Source organism: Syngnathoides biaculeatus, chromosome 12, assembly GCF_019802595.1.
Source record: "Syngnathoides biaculeatus isolate LvHL_M chromosome 12, ASM1980259v1, whole genome shotgun sequence".
Taxonomy (NCBI): Eukaryota; Metazoa; Chordata; class Actinopteri; order Syngnathiformes; family Syngnathidae; genus Syngnathoides; species Syngnathoides biaculeatus.
Genome location: NC_084651.1, coordinates 20,440,618 through 20,468,061, shown reverse-complemented (window position 1 = coordinate 20,468,061; position 27,444 = coordinate 20,440,618). Strand labels below are relative to the sequence as shown.

The 27,444-nt window shown below is 38.5% G+C and overlaps 1 protein-coding gene across 3 annotated transcripts in view; it reads right to left on the bottom strand.

The window, feature by feature from the left end:
* macrod2 (mono-ADP ribosylhydrolase 2) overlaps positions 1–27,444 on the bottom strand; it is a 460,594-nt gene that overhangs the window by 430,310 nt on the left and 2,840 nt on the right. For 2 of the 3 annotated variants that reach the window (XM_061836387.1, XM_061836389.1), the window contains exons 2-5: positions 25,856–25,904; positions 25,645–25,740; positions 23,103–23,207; positions 20,275–20,388 (exon numbers count right to left, since the gene is read on the bottom strand). In XM_061836387.1, coding sequence (XP_061692371.1) covers positions 20,275–20,388; positions 23,103–23,207; positions 25,645–25,740; positions 25,856–25,904 — 364 coding nt within the window. Of the gene's footprint in view, positions 1–20,274; positions 20,389–23,102; positions 23,208–25,644; positions 25,741–25,855; positions 25,905–25,971; positions 26,008–27,444 lie in introns of those variants that run through there. The other variant, XM_061836388.1, reaches the window with a different exon arrangement.

Genomic DNA, 27,444 nt, shown 5'->3' with positions numbered 1-27,444 from the left:
AACATCTTTCTATGACGCATGAGCATTCAAATACAATTTTTTTAATTTTTATTTTTTCTTCTAACCTTGGCCATCTTCAGTCCTTAATTTCAGCTCCTCAGAGGGGTTCATTGCCATGAGGTGCTATAATAAAGTTCCAGTGACCAGATGAGACAAAATTTACAAAACCTGGCCCCTTGTCGCACCTAAAACCTTGAAACACTAGCCATGAATGGCTGTGCGTTGAATTATTTTGATGGGACAGTAGACTCGCACTGCTATACAAGCTGTACACTGACTAGTTTATACTTCATAAAGTTTTTTTTTTTCCAGTGTTGTCTGTCTCATAGAAGAAAAAAAATAAACATAAAAAAATGTGAGACATGCACTTACTTTTGCAACATGTTGTACATCGACTCCTGTTTGAAGTCCCACATTCTCATAATCCTTTAGAATTTTATGTCGCAATATGGATTTCTGTCATTTTAGGCAATGAAGATATAATACCTTCAAAGACTTCAAAGAGATTAAATCAGAAAAGTTTTAAAAAACAATTACCCTCATTGCATCAGCAAATTTTATTTTGACAGTGTCAAGGTTACTTTGCCTAAAAGGTAAAAACAGTTTTCAAACAATATGAGAACCCTTCATATACATTAGAAGATCTAAAAAAAAAAAAAAATTAAGTACGTAAAGGCTTTATGGAGTTTGAGAAATACTAGTTAAAGAGTCATTTGCAAAATCTGATCAATGCTTACAGTAAAGAGATGCCTTCTCTGGGTTTGGCCACAACCTGTGATGACATAGCCTTTCATTTCATCGAGGTAAAGTCAACTTGAGCTATTTTTAAAGGTAAACAAACCACCATCGTTAATTAGGGTTTTCCTCGGCAACTGGCCAGTGCGACATTGTGGCTCTGAATTGGCACCTGCAAAAATGTTTTCTCAATTGCCTGACATCCTGTTATGCTGTTTGCTTGCCAGTCTCCTTCCGGTTATAGTGGCCATTGTAATTTTTGCATTGATTCTGTTTAAAAAAAAAAAAAAAAAAAAAAAGAATGCATGCAAGTTCTCTCTCACACACACACACACACACACGTGCTTGTAAAAGACCAATGGGGGGGGCACAACGGCTTACTGTAATGAGGAAGCAAGGACACAAGGTGCTGAAATTAATCTTAAAGAGTGGATTTTTATTTATTTATTTATTCTTTTTAATAGCGGTACACATTCAATTCTGGCCAATAGCTGACAGGATGTGAGGGCTTTAGTGCACCCTGTTATTCTGATGATTCAGTTTAGAGGCACTGGAGGATGAAAATGAGTTTACTCCACCAGAAAGGCTGAGTTAGCCTGCAGGAAAATATAGCCACCTCGGCCCTGTGGGGAAAAAAGGAAGCAAAAGGTCTACAGAACTCCAGATAATCAATATCACTGATAGGGAACAGCAATGTGAATCTCGGACTATCTTATCATAACGTAAAGCCTACTGGTTAGGAGATAGTAAATAAAACTATGGTTAAAGGCTTTGTGTATTGAATAAAATGGTTATAAAGAAAACTAACCATTCCATCCACCTCTCTCATGATACCAGAACAGACTTATTTCCTCTGATGTAGATCCTTGCCTTGAAGGTCTCAATTTGAAACCTAATGAAGCTGCTACTTAAAGTTACTGTAAAATGAGAAATGTCTGATAAATTTGATGCACCACAGAGTGTTTTAAAGAATCCTTTTAAATCTGAATAATAGAGAACTAATAGATACATGAGACCAGGCTTCATAGTTGAAGAATTAAGACACTCTCTGAGCTTTCAGACATTGTGAGCATCTCCACTGACAACACGCACCGCTCAACCTTCACCTATCATATGGATGTCAAAGGGATCAGCAATCTATGGCTCCAAATAGACACATGGCTCTTTTCATCCTTCTGCTGTGGCTCTCCATTTAATTTCAAATTGGTTTCATTTTAGTTTTTGTTTTTCCAAATGTAATTCTAAACTCAATTATGCCATTCTTGTAACATTAAAATTAGATATATATTTTGTCACAAAATTTCATAGCTGCACATATAAATGAAAATCATTGGTTGCTTTAAGTTGTTAAATTTTCATCTATTTATATTATGTATTTGCATTTTGCTCCACATACAAACACTTCAGGTAACGTTAACCATTGACTAAACATGGAGGTATGTTATTAAATTTCAGCACAAACTTCCTGCTCATCAAAAACCCTACAATGTTTTGGATTTTAACTTTTATACATGCACAAAAACACAAAACACGGGAATTTAAGTTCTACAAAGAACTTTCTGTTCTACAAATTGGGGTATCCAGAGAAGATGCATTTTTCAAATTTTAGGCATAGTTTCCTAGCTAACTGCACGCACATGGACAAACTCATTATTATTCTTACTCTTTTTTTATATTTTCATTCGCCCGGGATTTATTTCCAGAAGTGGTGTCCTCTTTGGTAGTCTCCCATGAACTCCACTTGGGCTCAAAGAACGACATATGGTGCAATCTGATACTGATGTACCATAACCTTGGAGTTCACCTTTAATTTCTTTGAAGGTTGATTGGGCTTTTTTGTTGCCATTTTCATCATCAATTTTTAAATAAATAAATAAATAAATAAATAAAGAATGCAGTAGGCGGCACGGTGGATCAGGTGGAAAGCATTGGCCTTACAGTTCTGAGGTCCGGGTTTGATCCCAGATCTGCCTGTGTGGAGTTTGCATGTTCTCCTCGTGCCTGCGTGGGTTTTCTCCGGGCACTGCGGTTTCCTCCACATCCCAAAAACATGCAACATTGATTGGGCACTCTAAATTGTCCCAAAGTGTGATTGTGAGTACAACTGTTGCGGCTACCCACTACAGTACTGTACTAATGTATGCTTTTTTTGTATTTATTTATTTTTTTGCATTATTGGTCCATGTCGTCGCACCGGGGATGGTGAATTAGTATGTAGCGATTAGGCTTTTTTTTTTTCCCCCTCTCCGCGATAGATGATCCGCAAAGTAGAGAGGATTACTGTACTATAATTATAATAAAAATATATTTTCCACTTGCAGCCATGTCCAGGTAGCCTGGCTACAGTCCTATGGATATATATATATTTTTTTAAATATTTGCAACTGTAGTCAAAGTCATGAGATGCTTGTAGACGGTGATCTCCTTTACCTTTAACATGGTTATGTATAATTCTCGAAAAAAAATTCTTAGACAAAGCTGTCCTTCATTCCCGCTGGTCCATGTTTAGTGTGTTACACACCATATCACCAAATACTGCAATGATAACTTGTCACCCTTTAAAAAAAGTTGCATTGTATATTGAATTTGCACTCTCTAGCACTGAAGTGTTGCTGTAAAGGTGTAAATGTCACATTAATTCTGTTGGTTTACTGAACTGCTATTTCACAAAATGCCTAGGTTAAATATCGGAACAATCAAACAAAAAGACATTGAGCCATCTGTATCATTCCAGTTTGTTACCGTGTTTTGCTGAAAAACATTTTCTCACACCAGTTCATAGTGAAGATTAAAATAAACTGAATAAAAATTAGAATAATGCCGACTTCATTAAAAAATAGTTTTAAGCATAATGGTGGTTGGCATCCACTGTTCTGGAATCTTGAGGGCAGATCTGGTACATTTTCATGTCAGGCTCCAATCCAGTAGCACTTTCCAGCTCAACCCACACACTGTGGCTCTACTTTACAGTTTACGCGGATGAAAGTGTTTGCATCCACCAAAACAACTCTGCACCTCTTGCTATAAAAAGCCCAGCAAATGCAAAACGTAAAATATCTTTTTACTGAAAACCATGTAATTTATTCATGGCATTTACACTCATCCTTTCAGATGCAAGCTCAATGTGAAGCAGAGCATTAACATTACATGTGCAGGTGCTTTTATGGGTCCTTATCTATTACTGCTGATTTACATTTCTCAGCAAGCAAAGCACTGAAACGAAAGGTGTATGGAGGGATTCTCTTCACAAGCAGGCTTATTTATAAGGAAGGAGACAGGACCATCAACGTTGGCAGAAAAATGATTTACTCTTATAAGATGTATAGAAAATGTTGACAATACAATACAAATAAAAAAAGAGAATGGAATTATCGAAACTGAATAGTATGTGACAAAAATGTTTGTGGTGTTCCACAAATTGTAGATGCATTTACTCTTCTCCTAATTCCTTTTGCATGCATGGTATTTAAAGGTTATATGCGGTCCATTTAGCTATGTCTACTTTTAAGACCACAATGTGTTTTTATAAGGAGAGTGTGGGTTGCATGTCATCAAAACAGCCAAGCATCGCGAGTACCACAGAAATAAGATGTTGGATTCTCACTTTAACATATAACTTTTGATTTCCCATTTCTCTCATTTCTTACTCAGTGGAAAACATAATATAATTATAGTTTGAACTGACTCATTACAGCAAAGAGAAAAAAGCCATATACAGTATTTCCCTTCCCACAAGCTAACAAATGGATTTTAAAGGCACACTCTCTCGCAAAGGATCGTAATTGAACTGGTTGAAACGGTTTGGAGGTAAAGAGGACTTGGCCAAGCCACAATCGTCATTAAAACAGGCTTGACAAAAAACCTTTACAGTGCTGGTGTTTCTTTTATTCTACCAGTCTTGTAAATTTCTAATCAAAATCCTTATCAGGCCAACTTAAGTTTGATTAGCACTCAATCAAACTCCCAAACCCTGACATACGAAAGTTATGGCGTCAGGTGGGCGAGAGGCTACGCTGCGGAACCAAAACTCTCGGGATTCAAAAAATGTTTCCCCACAAACGCCATGGATGGCACAGAGGATGACATGCTGTGGAAGCAAAATAGGATCACTGTTCATGAATTCAGGAGGCAACAGAACTGGACCAAGTCACCAAAGGCAGCTACGATGAATATTTTTCAGATTGGAGATGAGCCAGATGTTGCTTTTGATGTCTTGGCAAAGGATGTGTAATGTAGAGGATAAACTGCACTATACACAAAAGTTTTATGGACAAATATTGAATGCAAAAAATGTTTACGTCAAACACTGTTAAATATTTATTTAAGACTGTAATCTGTGTTATCAACAGTATTAATCAACAGTCATGCCATCATTGAGCATTTATTTTAGTTGGTTGAGGGATTCTGTTCTGACAATTACAGGGACTAGGACAAGCGTATCCTGGGCCTGTCCCGATATCATATTACGGCTACATCACCACTTGCACAATGATTATTATTAATGATTGTTGTACGGACAAAATATAAATACAGATAATTCCCAATATTTTGAGCATATGAATAGCAGCAAATTGGTGGTGCGCATTGTACATTGGTAGAAGTGTTTTCCTGATTTTTTTAGGTCAACTTTGGGGCTGCTCATTATACTTCAGGACGCATTATACTCGAGAAATTACAGTAAGCCTTGCAAGATAACTGGTTAGCAAGCAAATGAAGCGGTGAGTTTCCCAATATGGCATCAGGTCTCCCAAGAAGTCACCACCTCACGTGTTTTTGTTTTTTGTGTACATCTCCATAACAGTGACACATTAGGGAATGTTAACTGTTTAATTGACACAGTGACAGTCAGATTGTGACTGTGCGAGCCACACAGTCTGTGTGACACAGACAATAACTTCATTGACAGCTGAAGGGAAGCATTCTGCAGACACACCCACAAAGTCATACAGCTCATGGGTGGCTTTATATGTCATGATTTGGGAGACTTTTTTTTCTTTTTTTAACCATTCAAACACTTCTCTGTTCGGTTTGTCAAATTCAGACTTTTTGGGTCCTGTTCCAGGGTCTTTAAGATTGACAGAGGGACAAAGTGGCTAGGGAGAGGGAATTCTGGATTTCCCCGCTTAAGTTGCTACTGACCCACAACCTGAACCAGGATAAAAAAAAAAAAATTAAAAAGATAATGGATGGAAAGACGGGTGCATAGCTAGATCATCATGGATCACATTTTCTCAGACAATGTAAGAGAAGCAATTGCGTCATGTTACGAGAACAAATTAAGATAATAGAAAAGAAGAGATTGTGGGGGGTAAAAGGTATGGTTTTAAAAATGTTCAAAACCACAGGGCAGGGATAGAAAAATGTACTTTCATTTTTTTTCCTCTAATTGGGGTAAATTGAAAAGGTACAGGAAACATGCTCTTCTAAACAAAAAGACAATTTAATGTCTTACAAAATTAATGCAAATATATTCCGATTCCTTCTATCAGCCTCAAGATTTTTTTTTTGTTTTAAAATCTTTTGGTCTTTTAAAACTGCAGGCAGAAAAATAGCAAGCTGTTTAACATTCATGAAACATGTATTTAATCCATCAGGCTGGGAGCTTTCCTGACTATTTCACTTTTCTCAGTGGTCTACTGCCAATCTGACATTCATCAGCACCACATTGAACATGATCGACAGTATATTCCATGACACAAGATTCCCCTACATCTTCCACACATTTTTCCTGAGATTGCTTTGATCAGCTTTTTTCCCCCCATTGCATTGATCTGCTGTTTAAGCAATTGCATTGGAACTTTCAGGACACATCTGAATATCATCGGCAAAGCAGAGACATTCTGACTCAAAGATGCATACACAATTAAACCTCATACATGCATAAAAGTATATAGTACACTTGGTTTCCCACTATTGTTCATATAGCCTTTGCCGCTCAGTGGTGTTGAGACAACAATTTCTGAATCTAGAGCTATGTGCAGCATCAGTAAAATACTCTGTTACATTGCCCAGTAACAGATCAGGCAAAAGAATTACCATCACATAGGGATTTTGATTCTGTCATGGTCATTTAAAATGATTACAAGTCTGACCTCAATGCATCTTGGGGCTGCTATCGTGCAACGTGGTCAAAAGCGAATGATCTATAGAAGTGCAAAATGAATTATGAAAGTTTTAATTTTTGTGCAGTTTTTGAGACATTTTGGTCTAAATCTTAATAATTTTCTCATCTTATGATATTTGTGATACAGTCATGGCATCCAGTATCAGATGTAGCAAAACAGCCCCACAGCATTATGGATCCTAAACGAAAGCTTATTGTTGGGCAGGGTGTACTTTTGTTTCATGGCGTCATTGTGCCGTCTGTGAAAATACTGTATGTATGCATTGATTATTAAAAAAAAAAAAAAAAATTTTCCTTCCGACCATAAAAAAAATTATTTCTCTTTTGTTTGGTGTTGTATATTGTTTCACTTGATTCATTTTCTTTAAGAGATATCCCCACATTTAGTACTTAAACTTCATGGGTACCAATAATGGTGAGCATGACTCTACCTGAATATGCATACTTTGGTTTTAAAAATGCAAGTGATACCCACATGCCATTTTTGACTGTTACATCTACAAAATTACCATAAAAATGATAATTTTAAATCACAGCACAACTAGTTGTCAACAGTCGACCGCTCGTCACACCTCGTTGCCGAACCCTGCAAACAGGACTCCAGTTGAGTCTACGTTGGGTGTCTTAGTTTGAGTCCAGTGGCTCTTAAATACAGGATGTCCCAAAAGTCACAGTGTACTTTTTTTCCCCTAGTTCAGGTATGACTTGGACAGATATGACACTGTCAACATTTGACAGCTTAACGCTTTCCTGTTTTTGTAAGAGTATCATTCACTTGTCCATGACTCACCAACTGACTATGGAGGAGCCATGTATAATTGCCACAGGGACAAGGAGTTTCTGTCCCCACTGGAGTCCAGGGACAGTTTGAAAATCTTGACTGTTATACTACAACACCAAGTGTAATTTACACAATGTCAAGCGACTCAAAACAGGATCTCTTCTTGATAAACCAAGAATCAGAAGGCCTGCGACTATCACCAATGATTAAAACAAACTTCTCCATCAGACATTGACACAAAGTCAGAGAACGTTCAATGGACCACACTGGAACTTGGCATCCCCAAAATAGCTATTTAGCAGATGCAACGAAGTGTTAAAGCTTTACCTGTACTGACTTCAGGTTTTTAAAAGGTTTCGAGAGGAACACCATGGTGATCAATATAACGCTCAAAGAGGCGCTAAACTGCAGTCTGGGGATAGACGAACTTCTTGCCTGGTGACAAATTTGCAATACGACTCCAATGTCAACTGCGAGTCGTGAGCCATGCTTATACCATAAACTGTGAAATCCTGATGGCCTTATGCCTCTCTGAATGATAACTGAAACTAAATTGAAACATGGAAGTGTGTAGTGACTTTTGAGACACCATGTCTAGTGTAATACAACATATTTTTTAGAGTTTTTTTCCTTTCCTTTTTATCCTTGTGCTAAAGAATTACCCCAACTGTTTTCACAGACCAACCAAAGAGCAGCTGTCCACGCACTTGCATGGCTGTGTGAGCGACAAGGAGGTGCTGTGAGAGGCACTGAAGCGCTCATTGTGTTAAGAGGTTCATTGGAATCCTCCAGCTTCTTTTCTTTAAGCCTATGCAGTGAAAAAGTTCATCTACACCACTATGATTTTCACACTGAAGCTTTTGAGCCATGGATGGATATTGATACTGTATGATTTTTTTTTAATGAGAACAGAATTGCAATTAAATTCAGATACAAGATAACCCACCACCATAACTTTATTTAACTTGGATTTAGCTTCTCAATCACTGTGTGTGGCCATAAAGAGGCAGGACTGTGTAGAAACCAATGCCTCGTGTCATAAACCAGCGGAACAAGGGCAGACCCAAATGCAGGACTCCCAGGCAAAGGCATGGTATTCAGTGGGCTTTATTATAAACTAAAGTTGTGCACGGCAACACAGTCCAAGAAGGCAGGATCCAAAAAACACGAAACAAAGTATGATAACTATGAGACAACTAAAGAGCATAACAAAAGCGTGACTGGACCATAATGGCGCAGTAACCCAGGATGCGGTAAAGCATACTCATGAACTGGCAAATGCGCTTTCAAACTTTTTTGTGTAAATCTCAGCGACTTACTCACAAGATACATGTGTGTATCCAGTTGTCCAAGACAAGCAGAAGCGAATTAACAGTCCAATTTCTTATCGTCGACAATAAATATGGGTCCTCTATTCCAAGTGTCTCTAATTTTTCCACCTACCTTCGTTTATTTTGACCTCATCGGACAAAACTCTGGACGTCGTACTATAAGACATATTTTCGTTTCGTCTCAACAGACTTCGCATTGAACAATGATTTGTTTGACCGGCAATATGGCGACCTAAACAAAAGTCACGTGATTTTATGACGTAGGTGCACAAGCTCTATAAGAAATACTGTATAGTAAATACACGACTCACAAAAAGTCAGCTTTTAGTGAAATTTCAGAAAAGAATTCACAGGTGAACTTAGTTCTACGTTCTCTAAAGTTTGGAATGTTCAATCTTTCAGTACTTTTTGCACAACTTCCTGTTGTGTAATTATGTTTAAAATTTTTAACATGCATTAAACCAAGGTTTTAAGGGTAAACATAATGGACAGCAAGCTCAAGAGAGTATTTTGTAATTGCTCCATACTGCGAAATTATTGAACAAATTATGTGGCAATAATCTATGTCAAAATGATATCTCTTTCTATCCCAAAGTCTCTGGCTGCCTGTATGTCAGTATAGTACTGTATCACACCCTCCATAATGGTACGCAACTGAGCAACACTCCTTGGCAGCACCCTTTGTGAGCCAAGAGTATTTACACTTTTTTCCCCCCGCTTCAACATCGCTCTCAAGCCTAAAAGAACAGTGAAGAAGCACATTGATGATATCACTGATATTAACTTTCAAAGAAGTCATCTCTCTTTGAGGGGCAGGAGGTGGTTGAGAAGGGGCAACAGCACTGATAAGAATCTCCCTTTTTGTCTGAGATTAGTAACCTGCACTGCTGGGTCAAAATCCTGAGGAGCTAACTGGAATGGAGGTATTGAGAAATTGAAGAATGATGAGGAATGGCCGATAGAGTTACAAAGATGTGGAGGATTAGGCTGCATGTTTGCTTAATTCCACGAGGCCTCCTTTCGGAGCCAACTGACGGGATAGCAACTTTATTCTTACCTCCATCTGAAGCCTGCTCCAAACTAAAGTAGCAGGACATCTTGCCCTGTCACAATGGTGTCTGTGCTGATTTAAAATTAATGCAGCTCTAACATTGATCGAAGTAATGATTAGCTATACTAATTAAATTATTAGCAGGATAATATTATGGTATTTGTATATATTATTGTTAACATGCATTACATAGAGCGTTGCTATAATACAATATTATTCACTTTAATGCATGCCATGTCTTGATTAAACCTTTCAGCCGTTGTTTAGTTTATTGGCTATACTGTACCAAGTCTTGGTGGTGATAATTAATAAAAGGGGAAATCCAGTGGTTTGCATGAACAGTGTACCCAATAGGTCATGTAATATGTACCCTATTTTGACAATGTGATGTTGAATCCTCTCTCATTTAATAGTGTTTTGAGAAGATTTTTATTGACAATTCAGAATTTTCAGAGGCGCTGCCATTTTGGCGAGTCACATGACCTATGTGAACGGATGTGCCGTGTACCGTGCCCCAACAAAGGCTCGATGACATGGGACACCATTTATGCCAGCACTGATTTCTCGGATTTATTCTCATCTGACGAATAAATAGCAGTATCGATTGATCGGGAATACGGAGGAATACTTCCATACAGATTTGAACCTGTGACTGTAAATGTTGAATATTTGGATGGTTCTTCAGGTGGAATGCTGCGGAGTCTGACTACTCTGAGGCCGACGCGCAGGACATAAGTGCATAAACAAAGGCCTCGGAGCTCCGGGCCACCAGCCGTGGATGGTTCTTTGGACACCAATGAGTAGGAGTCTGACGAGGGAACTCTGGCGGATGAACGCGAGCCAAGCTTCCAGGCAGCGGAGGCCGTTAGCCCCAGATGCCGACGTTAGGCTAAAGGCCTCCGCCGCCACAGAAGCTCAGCTATCGGCCTCTCGGGACGTCGAAGCTAAGCTCCCGGCCCGGCGCCAGAGCTTGCAGCCCACCTTCGTCCAAATTATATTCTTACACAGACACCTACTTTCATCAGACTCTGTGTCTTTCCCGTCCGAAGAACCATCCACAGCTGCCGGCCCGGAGCTCCGGGGCCTTTTTTTTTTTTGTTGTTTTTTTTTTTTTTTAAACGCACTTATGTCGCGCATGTAGGCCTCAGAGTAGTCAGACTCCGTCTTCCCGATCAACATATACTGCTATTTCTTCATCAGATGAGGACAAATACGAGAAATCGGCACTGGGCATAAATGCTGTCCCATGTAATCGAGCCTTTGTTGCGGCACGGTACACGTCACATCTGCGCATGGAGGTCATGTGACTCGCAAAAATGGCACCACCCCTGAAAATTCACAATTGTCCATAAAAATCTTAACAAAACACTATTAAATGAGAGAGGATTTAACATCACATTGTCAAAATAGGGTACATATTACATGACCTATAGGATACACTGTTCATGCAAAGCACTGGATTTTCCCTTTAAACAATTTATTTGTTTGCACCAAAGGACAGCATTAACATTCATGTCTGTATATTATCTTTTAAAAACCTTGTCGTACTGTTCATTTTAAAACAATGTTAGAACTACCAGAATGTAACCTTTTTGTCTAAATACTAAAGCCCAAGAGAATTCGACATGATCTGAGAAAAATGATGTTGGCTAATGACATAAAAGCTTTAAGGTTCTTTCCCACCTTGATACATATCCTTTTGGGAGACTGAAAAGAACAGAGCATGAAAAAGTTGGCCAAATTTGGAATAATAAAACACCCATAAATATCTAATTTTACTTAGTGGCTATTAGTGTGCCATCCTGAGCAGTGCTTTTATTCTCTCGTGGTGAGACTCTTCTCATTTGTAAAACATTCGAGTTACAACGAGAAGTAGCTATAAACCGTCTGTTCATTTAGCCGTAGCTAGGGAGTTCTGCCATCGGGTTTTCCAAAATCTGCCCTCTTGCTGCCATTTCGACACGGTGTGGGGGGTGGGAGCATACTATTTTGTAGTCATGAATGTGGGATAGAAATGGGTGAAATTTTCCTTCACAGTAAAATTGTTTATATTATTGTCAAATTCACTGTATATGGTGCAATGACAAAAAAATATAATTTTAAATGTCGTACATTTAAATGTTTTATTCAAATGTACTAATACCAAGAAGTGCATTTGGAGTAGTTGTTGAAAGGACCAAGCATAGTAAATTTAAGCTTCTGTTATCTTTAAAGATATTTTGAACAGATCCCATGTGATAAAATGGCTCAAAAAATTAATATACTCTTAGCTGAAGCAGTATGATTCTGGGATATGTTTTCACAGTAAAAAACAAGAAACCAACTCGGATATCAATTGTAACTGTAACTTGCAGGTAGAGGTACTGCCTGATCTGAGGAACATGGGAAATTACATCTGGTGATACACGACACATTCATCCAAGTCTCCCACCCGTCATAACTTCCTGCAGTCTCACAGTCTTCATCTTCTCTTTCAGAGCTTTCAGAGCATGCCTATAAATAAATAGTTACTGCATTGTTTTCAGCCTATGACAAAAAAATAAATAAATGGCAATCGTAACATTCCTTAGTCAATTTCCACAAATTATATTCTTACACAGACACCTGCTTTAGACAGTAAGACAATGATAGATGGTATCTCCAGGGCTCATATAAAAAAATTACAACAATTTTAGCCACGGGAGATATAATTAACTTCACAATCATGCAAAACATAAAGCAGTGACCTAGATACATCTTATAGTGCAGTGATTGCACTGCTGAACAGAGGTGGCTAGAGTAGCTAAAAATGATACTCAAGTAAGAGTACTGTTACTTGATAATGACAAAAGTAAAGGGCTGCCAGGTTTGATGTACATTTCTAAGGGTTCTAAGTTTATTCATAATTTGACTCCAAATCATGTTTATTTTCAGAATAGATTGAATCTATTTTTTTCATGGATTATGATTCAGTTACTGGTTTGGTCAGTAAAATGTCAAAATATTGTGAAAAACTTGTTGAAAAATAGTTTTCAAAGTAAATACATATGTTTTTGTTTTTATATTATTTATTTAACAAGAGATGGTCTCCTTTCGTGAAGGACTGCAGAAATCAGATTTTCTAATGAGAGAATGAAATCATAGGATTTCATCAATTTTAAGTTAATCAGAGCTAAATGATTTTCACCAATGACCATATTAGCTGATTAATTTCAAAGTCCACTAACTGTTGAATAAACTGTTAATTTTGACACCTGTACTAGAAATATTTTACTCCATTCATCTCTCTTCACAAAGTAGTGACAGATTTGGTCCTTGCCATCTTGTTGAGTTCGCGACAAAGTGCAATATTTCATTTGTCAACTCTCAACAAATACAAGAATTGAAAGGGTGCCTAAATAGAGCTCAACCATTGGTTCTACGTTCAGCGTGTTTAGTTTCTTTTCCAATATGGCTTTCCTTCACAAGAATATTCGAACGTGACCGACAGTGGTGGGAATTCTGATCCATCAAAAAGGCTGTGTAGTCTTCGATTTATTGGAACCCTTTATCTGATTGTTTGCGCATGGACAGGGACTAAGATTATATTAGAGAGATTAAAGTGTTTCCATGGCCATCTGAGACATCAAAGGCCATCCTAATTGCAACCCCTGAGTTGAGTGGGTTTCTCTTAAGTCACTTTTTGGTCCGTTTCATCATGCTTATGGCAGAAGCCATCATCCAATTACAGTGCCACAGCTGAGCGAGGATATACAAATGCATCTTGTTGGAGTTTGCACAATCTCTAAATCAAGTCTCGCTGCTCTCCTTGTGTACATGACAACAAAATCATCTTATCTATAGCTACTCTAAGCAAACCTCTGAACCCTGCTTCATTAACAACTGCATTTTTCAATCTCTTCAACATTTGGTGAATAATCCAGGGCTGTAATGTGTTTTGCAAAGATCTTGTCAAACCAAAATCAATTTAGTCACCTAAAGAATTACGCATACTGGACCTCATACCCAAAATCTGTATACAGTATTCTTAGCATGTAAGGGACAGTACTTTAGAGACCACTTGCAATCAATACATTAGATGCTCTAAAAAAAAGGAAACTTCCATGCAGTTATTTGGATCATTATTTATTTAATCTATTTAATGCTTTCAGTACTTGTGTTGTCAGAGCAGTTACTATACATAAAAATACTGACTTAGCACAAACATCACTCAGAATTAAGTCAATCAAGACTAATTGAGTCATATCTCTCAAACATCTCAGACATGAGACATGTTCATCAGATGAGGAGAATTAGTGTGTTTCTCAATCCATAGAAGGAAGCGCTTTATCAATAATGACTCCAAATTCCCTAAATCCTGTAGTAACCACACAATCACTTATGTCAATGGAGGAAAATACATTTCATTGAGATGCCCAGTCACTGCTCAGCATTCATGAAGACAACTGCACAGCCAATATTACCCAAAGAGCAACTGCTGATTATTGGCTTTTATTGCATTTAGCAAGGGGATTTTTTTTTTTACATTAATCAAGAGAGTATGTTGAATTTAAAGGGCACTTCATCAGAGACACATTGCATAATTGAAGCTGGGATTCAAACAAACTAATGTCCAGCGTCACATGCAATCATTTTAAGATTAAGTGTTTTTAACACTAACTACAAATTTCAATGACTAAAGCATCATAAGAAAGCTATAACATTGGATTTTTGGGACTCCTAAAACCCGCTTTGATATGACTTGGGCTAAATGTATGTCCAGCTTCTTCCTCCTTCTAACACTGCATGGTTTTTCTTTACTCCATGGCTTGTTCAACCTGCCCACTCTCCATATATACCCATACTGTACCACTTTTTCGGTAAAATATGTAATTTCCGTGATGTTATTTTAGAGCGCCACCAAGTGATAAAGTGGGGGAACGAATAGAATACTCATGAAAAAAAATTGAAAAATATGCATTAGAAGCTGATATGGTTAATGGGCATTCTGTCACGTACTCTGGGTGGTTTGGTGAAAATTAATTTTATAAAGAGAGAGAGAGAGAGAGAGCGAGAGAGAGAGAGAATAGATTATAGACTTAGTAATGAGTGTGGAAAGGTTTACTCTGATGCATTTCTTGATTCATTCTAATTTTCAGACAGTAAGTATGTCACATTAACTCGGGTCAGTTTGAAAGAGTTTCACAATATGTTCTACATTCACATAGTTTTAGGAGGAGCAATTTTGTAGTTTAGGGAGGGGGAATGCCACAGTATATAAACAAAGATGAGCAACTCAGGGGAAAGTGAGCAAATGAATACGCTGACAACCTTAAAGAGTGAAATGACTAGGGAATGAGCTAACCGACAAACACTTTTCTGTACCCTTGCTTCACTTAATGTGTCCCCATATTCATCTTGGAGAAAAATCCAATCTTTTATCTGGATAACAATGTATAAATATCTTTACGTCAGAGGGAGGGACAACATGCAAAGATATCACTCCAAAAATGGGCAGGGTTTCTGTGCTTGAATTAAAAATGTTCAATACTGGAAATTTTCTAGACTGGTGAACAAAACAGGCTCTGAATTTTCAACTTATCACTTAAAACACCTCTAAAAGGAACATCTGAGGGAAATCAGAAAAGGAAGACTAATATAGCTGAATGCCCCTTCACAATCCAGGTCTTCCAAAGGACATGTAAGTGATAGGTGTGGCCACAGTGACCCCTACAGGCAAGTTGAGCGAGCATTGATTCAATTGACAACGCTCCTACTCCTACACAACCTGCAGAGTGTGAAACCGCTTCAGGTTTGAGGCATTTACACTACATAATGGGCTGCTTGGAAAACCTAAAGCATTCCTAAAAATTGCCCCCTCCACATGTTTTCTGAAATGTAAAATTGGTATTGGATATTATACCTACACACGCACACACACACACTTAACTCCAACAGTTCTGTTCAAATATTTTCATCTTTGGGCAGTCATTTTTGCATTTTAGATGGCTTTGCTAATGTGCATTGAGTAGGACCAAAAATACATTCATATTTAGGGATGAAACATTTCTACTTCACCGATAGACTGTGATCAAGTTTGAGATGTTTACTTTAACACTTTAAAATTTTAATTTTACTGGTTCATTTACAATCTCTGAAAGTAGTCATCTTTCAAGATTGTAATTTTTTGTCTGTGCTGCAACAGCAAGGAGACATGGAATATAGAGCTATGATTCTAAAATACGAACAAGGGGAACAGGTCAGACTACAAAGAAAAACAAGACACCAAACATAAATGCTATGAAACATGGCAGAAGGTATCCCAGATCATGTTTTCACCTACAAAGAGGACAAGAACACAACTGTGTGTATATTTTTCCCAAAAGTGTACAGAGGAAAAAATAATCTAAATGAGATAGATGGTGTGTAATTTTAAAATTCCACCTTGGCACAGCCTGATCCAGGATGAAAACACAGACAATACCATGCACAAAAAGCTAAGTCTGTATTTTAAATATAGGAGGCAACATAACATCAACCTTAAAACGGTTTGGGAGCATCATTATTCAAACCCCCCCACCGACCTCCCACCCCGTCGTCAGTAGCTCGCGAGAGGTTGGTTGCTTGAAAAGTAGATCTTGGGGTAAAAACGTCTGAGCACCCCTGCACTACACCATCAGTGTAAGTAATTGTCGTGAATGATAATACTGAGCTAATTTTAAATCTAAAGTGCAGCAAAAGGTAAAATCAAAATTGTGTCAAATCTCTTTTGTGGTTCTGTTCATAACACACCATTTCATCTGTGGCAATACAATTTGTGGTTGGTGGAGTTTTGGCCATTGTTATATTGGCACTGATTAAAAATGAGGATGACAGCGAAAAATGCACAAAGATGCCCATACTGCTGTCATCCCGTGATGTATAACGAACAAATATGCCATCATATTCACGCAAGGGTGAGCTAGCTGTGATTAAGGAGGTCAAGAAACAATTACAGCAAGAACCTCAAACATATGGCCATCAGACCAAAACCAGCTCATTGGGCGTGGGGAGCATCAATTCAGCCAACTAGATGAAAGTAAAAATTCTGTACTTAGACTACAGCTGTATGTTGTGTTCAGTGATTTATAATTTCCATCCTTCTGTGAGGCTGTCAATGAGTAAAGGCTGAGTCCTAACCTAACCTAAGGCGGAAGGTGCAAGGTATAGAAGAGGGAGTCTTGACGCACACGAGGACAAAAAGTTAGTTATTTTGGTGTGGTTACAGCTGACAGTGAGCCGTCATATGTGAATGAAAACGATCTACCACCTTGTCATCCAACAGACACCACAATTCATGAAAGACATTCCAGATGAGTAAGATGGTTTTAACATCCATTGCTTACAGCTTTGTGAAAATGAATCGTTGCTATGGTAGTTGTGACAGAATATGCAACTACAAAATTATTCAATAGTATTACTCAAGGAGTTTGGTTCAGTTAATTACTACTGTTGAAAGAATGCTATAAAATACAGGGTTAATGTGAAAATGTATAAATTTAAACTAGTTTCAGGTGGAAATGGGGACCAAATCAACATGGATGTAATAAAAAGTTTAAAATACAAAGCTTAGCACAAAACCTTCAGGTTTCTGCTAGAAAGCAAGTTTGGTAAAGCCTGTTTGAATGTGATGAGTTAATTATCAAGATATCCAGATGTTCAAATATTAGAAAGAGTGCATACTTCTGCAACCACAACAGTTTGCTTTTACCTCACCACAAAAAAAAAAAGAAAAACTGTTGAATAAGTTGTAGGTCACATTAATCGTGGAAAGAGGTTTGAAATTTGTAATTGTGGGCTCATTTTTTTTAAAATACAAAATTCTAACATTTGAACAGGAGTTTCAGCAGTCACTTTAACTGTACAATATGAAGTTAAAAAAAAAAAAAAAAAAAAAAACCCTTCAAAGCCCAATACTGTGTTTTACTGTTAAAAAATGCCCGTCATTCAAACATTTGGTGCCATTATATCAAATCACTGTACACGGTTACAACGCACACATGAAATAAACTAAAGCAAATTGCACTTTAAAAAATAGGGAAAATATTTTTCAAAGGATGGTTGATTAAGTATACAATTGTTCCAAATGTACAGTAGTGTACTTGCATTGAGTAAAACCAAAAAGGGGAAACACCAATTTCGAGATATTTTTCTGTATCATTCTATGATCTGACTTGTCCTACCCACTTAACATCAAATTAAAATGTATGGACCCCTGAACTACAATGGATGGATCCCTGAGAATGAGTGACAGCTCCCTTTTGACCAATCACTGAGCATCATTTTCTGAACTCCGCCCATGCTATCCAGATCTGGGATCTTGTACCCACAAACAAAGAGAGCGCGTGCTTACTTTAAGCCTCTGAATTGCGAGTGTATAGTCCTGTTTATACCCAATTCGGAAATATGGTGGTTCGATGTGGCTGGGGAACGTGTAATAGAGATAAGCGCTATCCAGAGAGATTACTGGGAGGATAGTTGGTGTGCTTTCCCACCCCAAAGCGTAATTTAGATAAATGCAAATAGTGGATTAAGGCTTGTGGCCGACCTCACGACCATCTGAACGTATCAAAGATAAATCAGCACAAAGCCGTCTGTTCCAAGGTAAGTTACTCAATTAGTCAGTGTAACAGCTGTAAAGTACAATGAAGATGAACATCTCTTGAAATGTGACAAGGGGCTTGCACTACAAATTGACAAAGACCATCCTATTATTCATTATTTAATTATTTCAACCTGTAGTTCATATCTGTCTGACAAAGACTCAGTTTTCTTTTCCTCCTTTCTGTTGGTCGAACTACAACTACTTCACTCATCAGCACTGGTTTGATTTTGGACCCTCTGGGTTTATTCCACTGCTGTGGCAGAGACATGCAGCTTTGCTCACACGGCACGTGAAAGGTTTATGGAGTTTGAGCCCTTGTAGAGTTTTAAACAAACCAATAATATGGGAGCACACTAGCACACACCAACCAGCCAACACTTTGCAGAAACTTTAACTGGAGTTCCTGTTCGGGAAACCTTGACATTATGAACATATCCCTGTTGACAGTAATTCAAGCCTTTCTGTGCACGTTTTGTCGATATTTCTGATACCATGGGCGCAAAGGAAACAGAAATACTATCGGGAATTTGCTCTCATAACACGCGTCGGATGCACTGCGTCCGCCATTTTGATCGGTAGCTTGGGGTGCCTGACAACAGTATCTAAGTAGGCATGGCTTAGGCACCCTGCGTGGATCCATCCATTAGCTTGACACCCCTCGGTGACAGAACGCCGACATTGAATGCTGTCAAATAGCAACAAGTTAAAAAGAAAGGGACAAGCAAGATGTATGATCTTCTGGCAACTCTGACACACCATGAAGGTTATGAAGAGACAAGGAGACAAGCGTGATATATGTACACATATATATATATACATATATACACACACACATATATATATATAAAATTATATATAACAACATTATGTGCTGCACAGAATAATTAAAAAAAAAAAAACCTGAAAACGGCATTTCTGCTCATCTGCCATTAACTTCCTGCTGCTAAGAACTTTCATTAACAGAAAAATCCTTACTTTTGTTGCCAGCAGTTCATTACCAGAGACAAACAAAAAGGCTATCCATGCTGTACAAATAAAAACTAATTATGCAGGCACAGGCGGCCTTCAATTGAAATATCAGGATGAACCATAAATGCACTATAATGTTTACAGGTCAACGTAATCTGACCTTTTCTGAAGTTTTGAATACAATCAATTAATGGATCGTTGCTCTTGTTAGAGAACAGCAAGTTCTGCAAAACGTACTGAAACATTGAACAGTTGGACATGTGCATTCAAAGATTTAGAGAAGGTCAAATTTAGTTCCTATGGAAAATTTCAGCTCATTTTAGGTTTCCTGAAATTTCAACAGAAATCCCAATACTCCATATAATTTTGCATTGATCCCCACTTGACTCACATTTTCTGTTTTTTTTTCCCCCTCTAACCTGTCCTTTGCTCTACTGAAAGCTCACGGAATCCCTGTTGTGCTCGGGCTCATGCAATAAATATAGTTCTTTGCTGCTATCTTGTGGCATCTTGGTGCCAAGGAACTACACTGAAATGAATTGAGGAGAGACCAAAGCGCAACAGACATTCCATTCTGATGAACAGTATATGGTAGCCATAGCATGTTGTAAAAATAAGACAACTTGAGACATGGAAAGTAACGAACAACCACATACTAGAGTCAAAGGATAGAGTACTTACCAGCATTGACAATTGCATCCAACTCCAGCACAGTAATGTCTCCTTTGTATAGAGATACTTTCTCATTCAAACCACCTCCTCCAGTCAAAAGCTTCCCATCTTCTCTGTTATCAGCTAAAAGAAAAAAAAATAATCATCTCATCACATAATGTTTTTTGTATAATTATTTTTTTAAATACACAATGTAAAATTTTTTCAGTCGTATTTACATCGGAGGATTGTTTGTTACAGAAGCAATGGGAAAATGGTCACAGAGGACACTGCAGTGCCCCACAATAAATAAGTAGCAGTTCAGTGCAAAGTTGGGGAAAAAAAAAATCCCCAAATGTGCCAATATTACCCCTCGGTGTGACTGTTAGTGCAACTGTTGTCTGTCTCTATGTGCCCTGCAAATAGCTGACAACCAGGTCAGGATGTACTCTGCCTCCTGCCCGATGACAGCTAGGCTTGGCTCCAACACTCTTGCGACCCCCGTGAGGATAAGCAGCTCAGAAAATGGATGGATGGATTTCTAATTTAGGCAGTATGGTGGAAGACAGATTAGGGTTGTGAGGACCTGGGTTCAAACCTGGCCTTGCCTATATGGAGTTTGCATGTTCTCCCCAGGCCTGTTTGGGTTTTCTGTAGACTTTATACCAATGGGTGCCCAATCCATCGATCGACTGGTCAATTTCCAAGGCCGTTTTGGTCCACCGCATGCGGAAAAAAAGAAAAAGGAAAAAAAAAAAAATCAGCCCATCATCCATCTCCTCACTTGAGTCAGGTGTGGCAAGTACATGGATCACGTGCATCGATTGACAGTTAGTTTGACGAATCCTGGCCTCTTCTGATGTGTTACTGCGCATGAGCACATAAGGCTTGTTCTAGCAACCTGGCTTCCTATGTACCGCCTCTCTTGAATTCTAAACAGCAGTCGTGGCAATGCCACCCATCCCTATCGCAATGTCGACTGATTGGTGATCGGCTAAAAAAATTCTGTGGGTGCTCCGGTTTCCGCCCATATACCAAAAACACGCATGATAGGTTATTGAAGATGACATTTCCTATAGGTGTGAATGTGAATGGTTGTTTCTCTATATATGCCCTGTGACTGGGTAGAGACCAATTCAGGGTCTACCCCGGCTCTCGCCTGGAGTGAGTTGGGATTGACTCCAGGATACTTCTGTCCCTAGTGAGAATAAATGGTGTAGAAAATGGATGGATTTTAAATTTGTTGTCACTAAAAATCAGCAAACCCATCTTGATGAGGTTGTAATAGGTGAAATTACATTCACTGTGATTTGACGAGCACAATCGCGCACCATCGTGCTTGCAAATCTGCACAGTGGAGCACGAAAAATCACACGCGTAAAATTTGTTACGAGTATAAAAAATAGAAATTGAAAGACATCGCTTATTTTGTGTAGTCTTGACATTAATTTATGCGTTTTTCATAAACGTTAACTAAACAAGCCTGCTCCTAAACAATCAGTTTTCACCCGGACCCAGGAAATGCAAGTTAACCATATTGAGCATGTACAGAAGTGATGCCAAAAGCCCATGTTCCGAGCTGCTTCATGTACTGCAAGCGCATTTACGTTGAAAGTCATCAAAATCACGAGCCATGTCAAAGGAAATTCAGTTACACCAAGGGTTGTCAATGCATCGATCGCGAGCCAGTGTGACGACGTGCCCAGAGAGAAAAAAAAAAAAAAGACAGACTGTCATCCACCTTATCGCTTGATTCAGGTGTGGTCAATAAGTCAAGCGCACGCACACAGAGGCACATTCTAGCAAGCCGGCCTCCTATTTACAGCAGTTGCGGTGATGTATGCAGCCAACAGGAATGTTTGTTACAATGTCGCAAACTTGCTAGCTTTTTGCCACTAATGGCGATTATGTTGAACGAAACTTTCAGCATTTTCAAAACATTGCGGTTTCAGACAGTTCTGTTTATTCCTTGACAGGCCATTGCATTTAACTTTTCTTCAGCTAAAGTTTGTCAGATCAAGAATTTTTATTGATGAAAAATTTTAAATACCATTTTATATCATGCTCTACTAATATCAGTTGAAATTGGAAATTAGCATTTCTGAATTTAAAATTTTTGTTTTCCATTTTAGTTATGTATTTGTTCATTTTATTTTTAATTTATAGTTATATTAATCCAGTAAGTTATTTTAAGGTCTTGAGATTCTATCCCAAATAAGACCCGCAACTTTATCTGTGGGCACGACTGACCACACCTGTACATTTTTCAAATGTGAGTGACTGAATTAGTAACTTGATACCAGATAGAACAGACCTTTTAAAAAAATGTTTTTTTTAAATCAGCTCTCTTGCATTCATCAGAGAATTTTATTCAGGACTAGTCATTTGGGTTTGTTGATGTTCTTTTCCCTCTTTCATAACACTTCTTAGCTAAAATTTTGCGCCATATGAGGTGGCTGGGGCATCTGATCTGGATGCCTCACAGACACCTCCCTGGTGAGGTGTTCCAAGCACGTCCCACCGGAAATAGGCCCTGGTGATGACCCAGGACACGCAGCAGAGACCATGTGTCTTGGTTGCCCTGGGAACACCTTGCGAGCCATCCGGAAGAGCTGGATGAAGTGGCTGGGGAGAGGGAAGTTTGGGTATCCCTGCTAAAGCCACTGCCCCCGCGACCCGGAAGGAAGGAAGAAAAAGAAAGACAGACAGACGTACAGGTAGCCAGCGTCAGTATCCTATCGGAAAAGCAATAGCTTGTTTGGTCCAACCAAGTGTTTTCCTCACTGCCTGTTCATTGAATTATTTGGTAAGCATAAGTATAGTGTGTGTGTATGTCCATCAATTGTTTCTTTTCTTACAGTAGTTTTCTTCTCTCCAGGTTGGAATCTTGTCCAGACTTATGTAATCTTGACGACGATAGCCATCTTTGCGCCTTTCCTCGCGGTCCATGCGGAGAAGTCTCTCTGTCAAACACAAAAAGAAAATAAAAACTGACATGACAGCCATTCCCACTACAGAATAAGGACGATAATGTCGGCTGTAACTTTATAACAGGCATATTATTCGTTACAAAAGTGTTTCACAGTACATACAGGACAGACATTAATTTTTGCACTGGTGCCACTCGTGTAACCAACTTTTTCCTTTGGTCGCACCAGCATATGATTTGCTCACACCTTTTTTGGGGAGATATAGCTTGACCATCCATGTCTACTGTCCCTTTCCAAAATAAATTTGAATATCATGGAAAACTATTTATTTCAATAACTCCATACAAAAGGTTAAGATACCATAGATTATAGATTTTGGACCCACAATTTAAACAATTTCAAGACTTATTTATTTTTTACATAATTTGAGCTTTCAGATCATAAAACCCTTGAAATGGGGAATTCAAAAAAATTAGAACATTGTGAAGAAATGACCCAAAATTTGCAGCCCACAAATGTTTTAAACTGAGTGTCATGAAATAGCTTCAGTTTGGTTCAGTTGCCTCAGTTGGGTTCAATAAGGAGGAAGACTGCTGACTTGACAATCAATGATACCCGCCACAGGATGGGTAAGTCACTAAAGTTCAGAGATGAGGAGGCTAGCTATTCGTAGTGTCCTGTGACCAAGCATATCAATGGAAAGTCTATTAGAATTTCAATAATTAAGTAGAGATCCAGAAAGAGTAGAATGAGGCGGGAGTCGTTCAAGTTGCAAGGGTTTGGAGGAAGACGGGTGAAAATCAGAACCCAAGCTGCTTGAGGTCGAGTGTGAAATAGCCACAGTCAGTGATGATTTGCAGTGCAAATTTCCACTCTACTTTCTTCAATCCAAGGTCAACGCAACAGTCTACCAGAATGTTGTTGAAGGTTTCATGATTCCTTTAGCTGAGGATCTTCCAGCCCTGCCCACACCACCAGAAGCAGTAAAACCTGTTTTGATGCCCATGCCATGACAATGCTTGACTGGCCAGCCAACTCGCCAGATCTGAACCATACTGAGAATCTTTTGGGTGCTAAAAGGAAAATGAGGGGCACCAGGCCCAAAAACAAAGATAAACTTACAGCAAGCATCAAGGAATCTGGGATTCTAAAACTTCCAGGCATTGTCACAATGCCATGGTTCATTAAGGCAGTGATTAAAGCCAATATGGTGTGGTATCCAGATTGGCTAATTGGTTTTAATGTCATAATTTACTGATCCAATCAAAGACGACTCTGATCGGCTCTGCAAAAGACATTTACTCTGTGTTGCCGTTGTGTACAGTATATCTGAATTTAAAAGCTACTTTATTTTTATTTAGTAGTATTTATATCAGTTTTTTCTGTGTCTTTTGAAATAGTACTGTAATCATAATTCCACACAGCAAGCCAGGAGCCCAGAATCAAACCCCCGCCCCTCAGAACACTGAGGCAGCACTCACCGCATGTTCACCGTGCTGTCCTGTAGAAGAGTGATTTCCAACCTTTATAGAACCAAGGCACATATTTTACAATTGAAAAACCCACGGCACAACAACAAAAGTAAATGTTACCAAAAAATGGATTGATTAATTACTGTATGTACTTCCTGCCATCTAATACAAGAGGATTTTTTTGTTCTGTCTGTCATTGTGCCTCATTGGCTATAAAAAAAAAACCTGATTGATGAATGAAGATTATTAGATTACATTATTTCTTGGAATAAATGTTTTTTTTTGTTTTCTTTTTGTTTTGTTTTTTTAGCAGTTACATAAAATTGAATAACTTCCCACGGCACACCTGAAGAGCCCTCATGGCACACTGTTTGGGAATCACTGCTGTAGAGCACTACATTTGTATTTAGGAGGTAGATAGGTTTGCATAGTCCCTTATTTGCACCGTATTGTACCCAGTGGTACAATGGCATACACGTTAGACCAACACTGATTTAGTGCTCACTTGTACGTGCTGCAACTGCACTTAACAAGATAGAATGCCAGACAAGGTGAAATTAGTGTCAAAGTGCACAAGATGTATTTTTGCTATTACTGTGAGGCACTGATACTGGAACTAATAAAATTTATGTCATCTCGCTGTGCTGTTTGGCTCGAAAAAGGTTAGCACATATGGATGTTGGAGAGCGAAAGCGACGTTACTCCGACAGGTGAATGACAAAGAAACTGGTACCCTGGATGCAAGCTAAACACGAGCTTGGGCAGAGTAGTGTCGTTACAGATGCGTAACGCGCAATTACTGTAGTCAAGCAGGCGCTATCACCTGACAACGTGTGTTCACTTGGTGTTTGGGACAAGCGCAGGTGCTAAATGGAAAGTAGTTAAGAGCCACACGGGATAAGAGCATTAGTCACATTTAAAGCATAATAAGAATGTACGCATTCCGTTAACCATGAAGAGCACGTAATATTACCATTCCTGCTCCAAACAAGCCTTACCTTTTTCAGTCTTCCAGTCCTTTTTCTTTTTGCTCATGCTGCCAGAGTAATTGGTCTTCGAGTGGTTGTTTTTTGACTGTGGCAACCCCAGACTCACTGTGAATGGTGTTCCGAGGGATAAAATGGAAATGGTAAGTCTGACAGCCTTTTTGAAGCTTCTCTCACCTGGGAAGCTGTCAAACGTCTCCGGCGCTCACTCGGCTCAACCTACCCTGATTGCGGCGTAAATTATGTGTACGAATCTTGACCATCTGATTGGCCTGTAAGAAAAGGGAAGTGATCTTGTGATTGGGAGAATGGCCGAGTCCATCAAAACAGTCCACGTACCGAAGCTGTTGAATAGGTCATTTATAGTTTGTGAGGTCCTGCAAAGTCTCCAGGATTCATGTCAGTCTGAGCGAGTTAGGGGGAAATGAAACAATTCCACCCAATCACATTTTCAATTGGGTATTTTGAATACGATCTGATGAATTTCACTGCATTGCATGCATTTTTATGTAATCTACTGTATTATTGTACCTCCTATACATTCATAGTAGTGGAGATGGTAATTGGCAGATTGTTGTGTCTACTGTTTCCCTTTAACTGGTAACGCAATAAAGTTACGTTTAGTGTTTGTCACTATGGGAACGAAAGTGGCAGTGATATGTGCGCCATCTAAATAATGACAGTTAGGATATTGACCAAAAATCAAAATGTCGTGTTATATGCAAACAATTACTTTTGATTAGGGAAGATACGATAAGTAAGCAAGCCGTTGTATAGGAGTTTTGCTTCAGGGACAACCTCCTGCCATCTGCTGTGTATTTGGTGGACTGATCTGACCCATCTGTTCCCAAGATCATGGTGAAATCGTGGGAAAGTGTCAATAATTCACATTGCCCTCACCTTTTTATTTCACCCCATATACTTATTATTATGAATAACAAATATGTTTGTTAGGACACCAACAGATAGAGCCATGCCTCAATTGAAAATACGCACCATAGCGAGTGACTTGAACGTATTCTCAATGGGACTCTCAAAAAAGACTTTACATGGCTAAGTAGTTTGTGACTACCATTTTAAAACTATTTCCCTATTCTTTTTCACCTATTTTAGTTCCATTCTCTGATTTATTTTGAGATTTTCCAAAGAATGCAAATGCAATGCAAATTTTGTGGTCCAAAAGATTTGACTGGAAAAGTGAAATGTTTGAGCCATTGTTGCATTAAACTTGATGTAATATTAAAATCAACCGCTAGATGACAGGGTTGCAGAACATTCAAAGTAATCATCGTGTAAGGCGTCTAGCGCATGTGCAGGCATCTAATAGCTCGATTTTATAAATTGATGTTCAACTAAGGTTAGATTAACATAAAAGTACACCCATTACTTCTTTTTTAGTTGTTTTTTTCTGTATTTATTTGTGATTAGAGAAGAAGATCCTACATTTATCTGATTTTGATACTAGAAAATGATCTACACCTTTATTGTACTGTATTACATTTAGTAATGTAGGACTACAATCAGTGTATCACTGATGGCTACTCTGTTTTTTGCATCGGTGTATGTTTTCAAAATGTTCACAAAATGGAGAGTATGTCTTAGTTTAGACCCCATATCGCTACATATTCAATGCCCTGATTTTTTTTTTTTAATTGTATGTAACACACTGTATTATTACTTTATTTTTACTATTATTAGGCCATGACAACTTCATGTTCCCAAAAACCAAAGCTTTTCAATCAGTGGACTAGTCTAGCCCAAAACGTAGGCACATTTTAGGTCACACCATCTATAGGTACTTATGATTGTCAT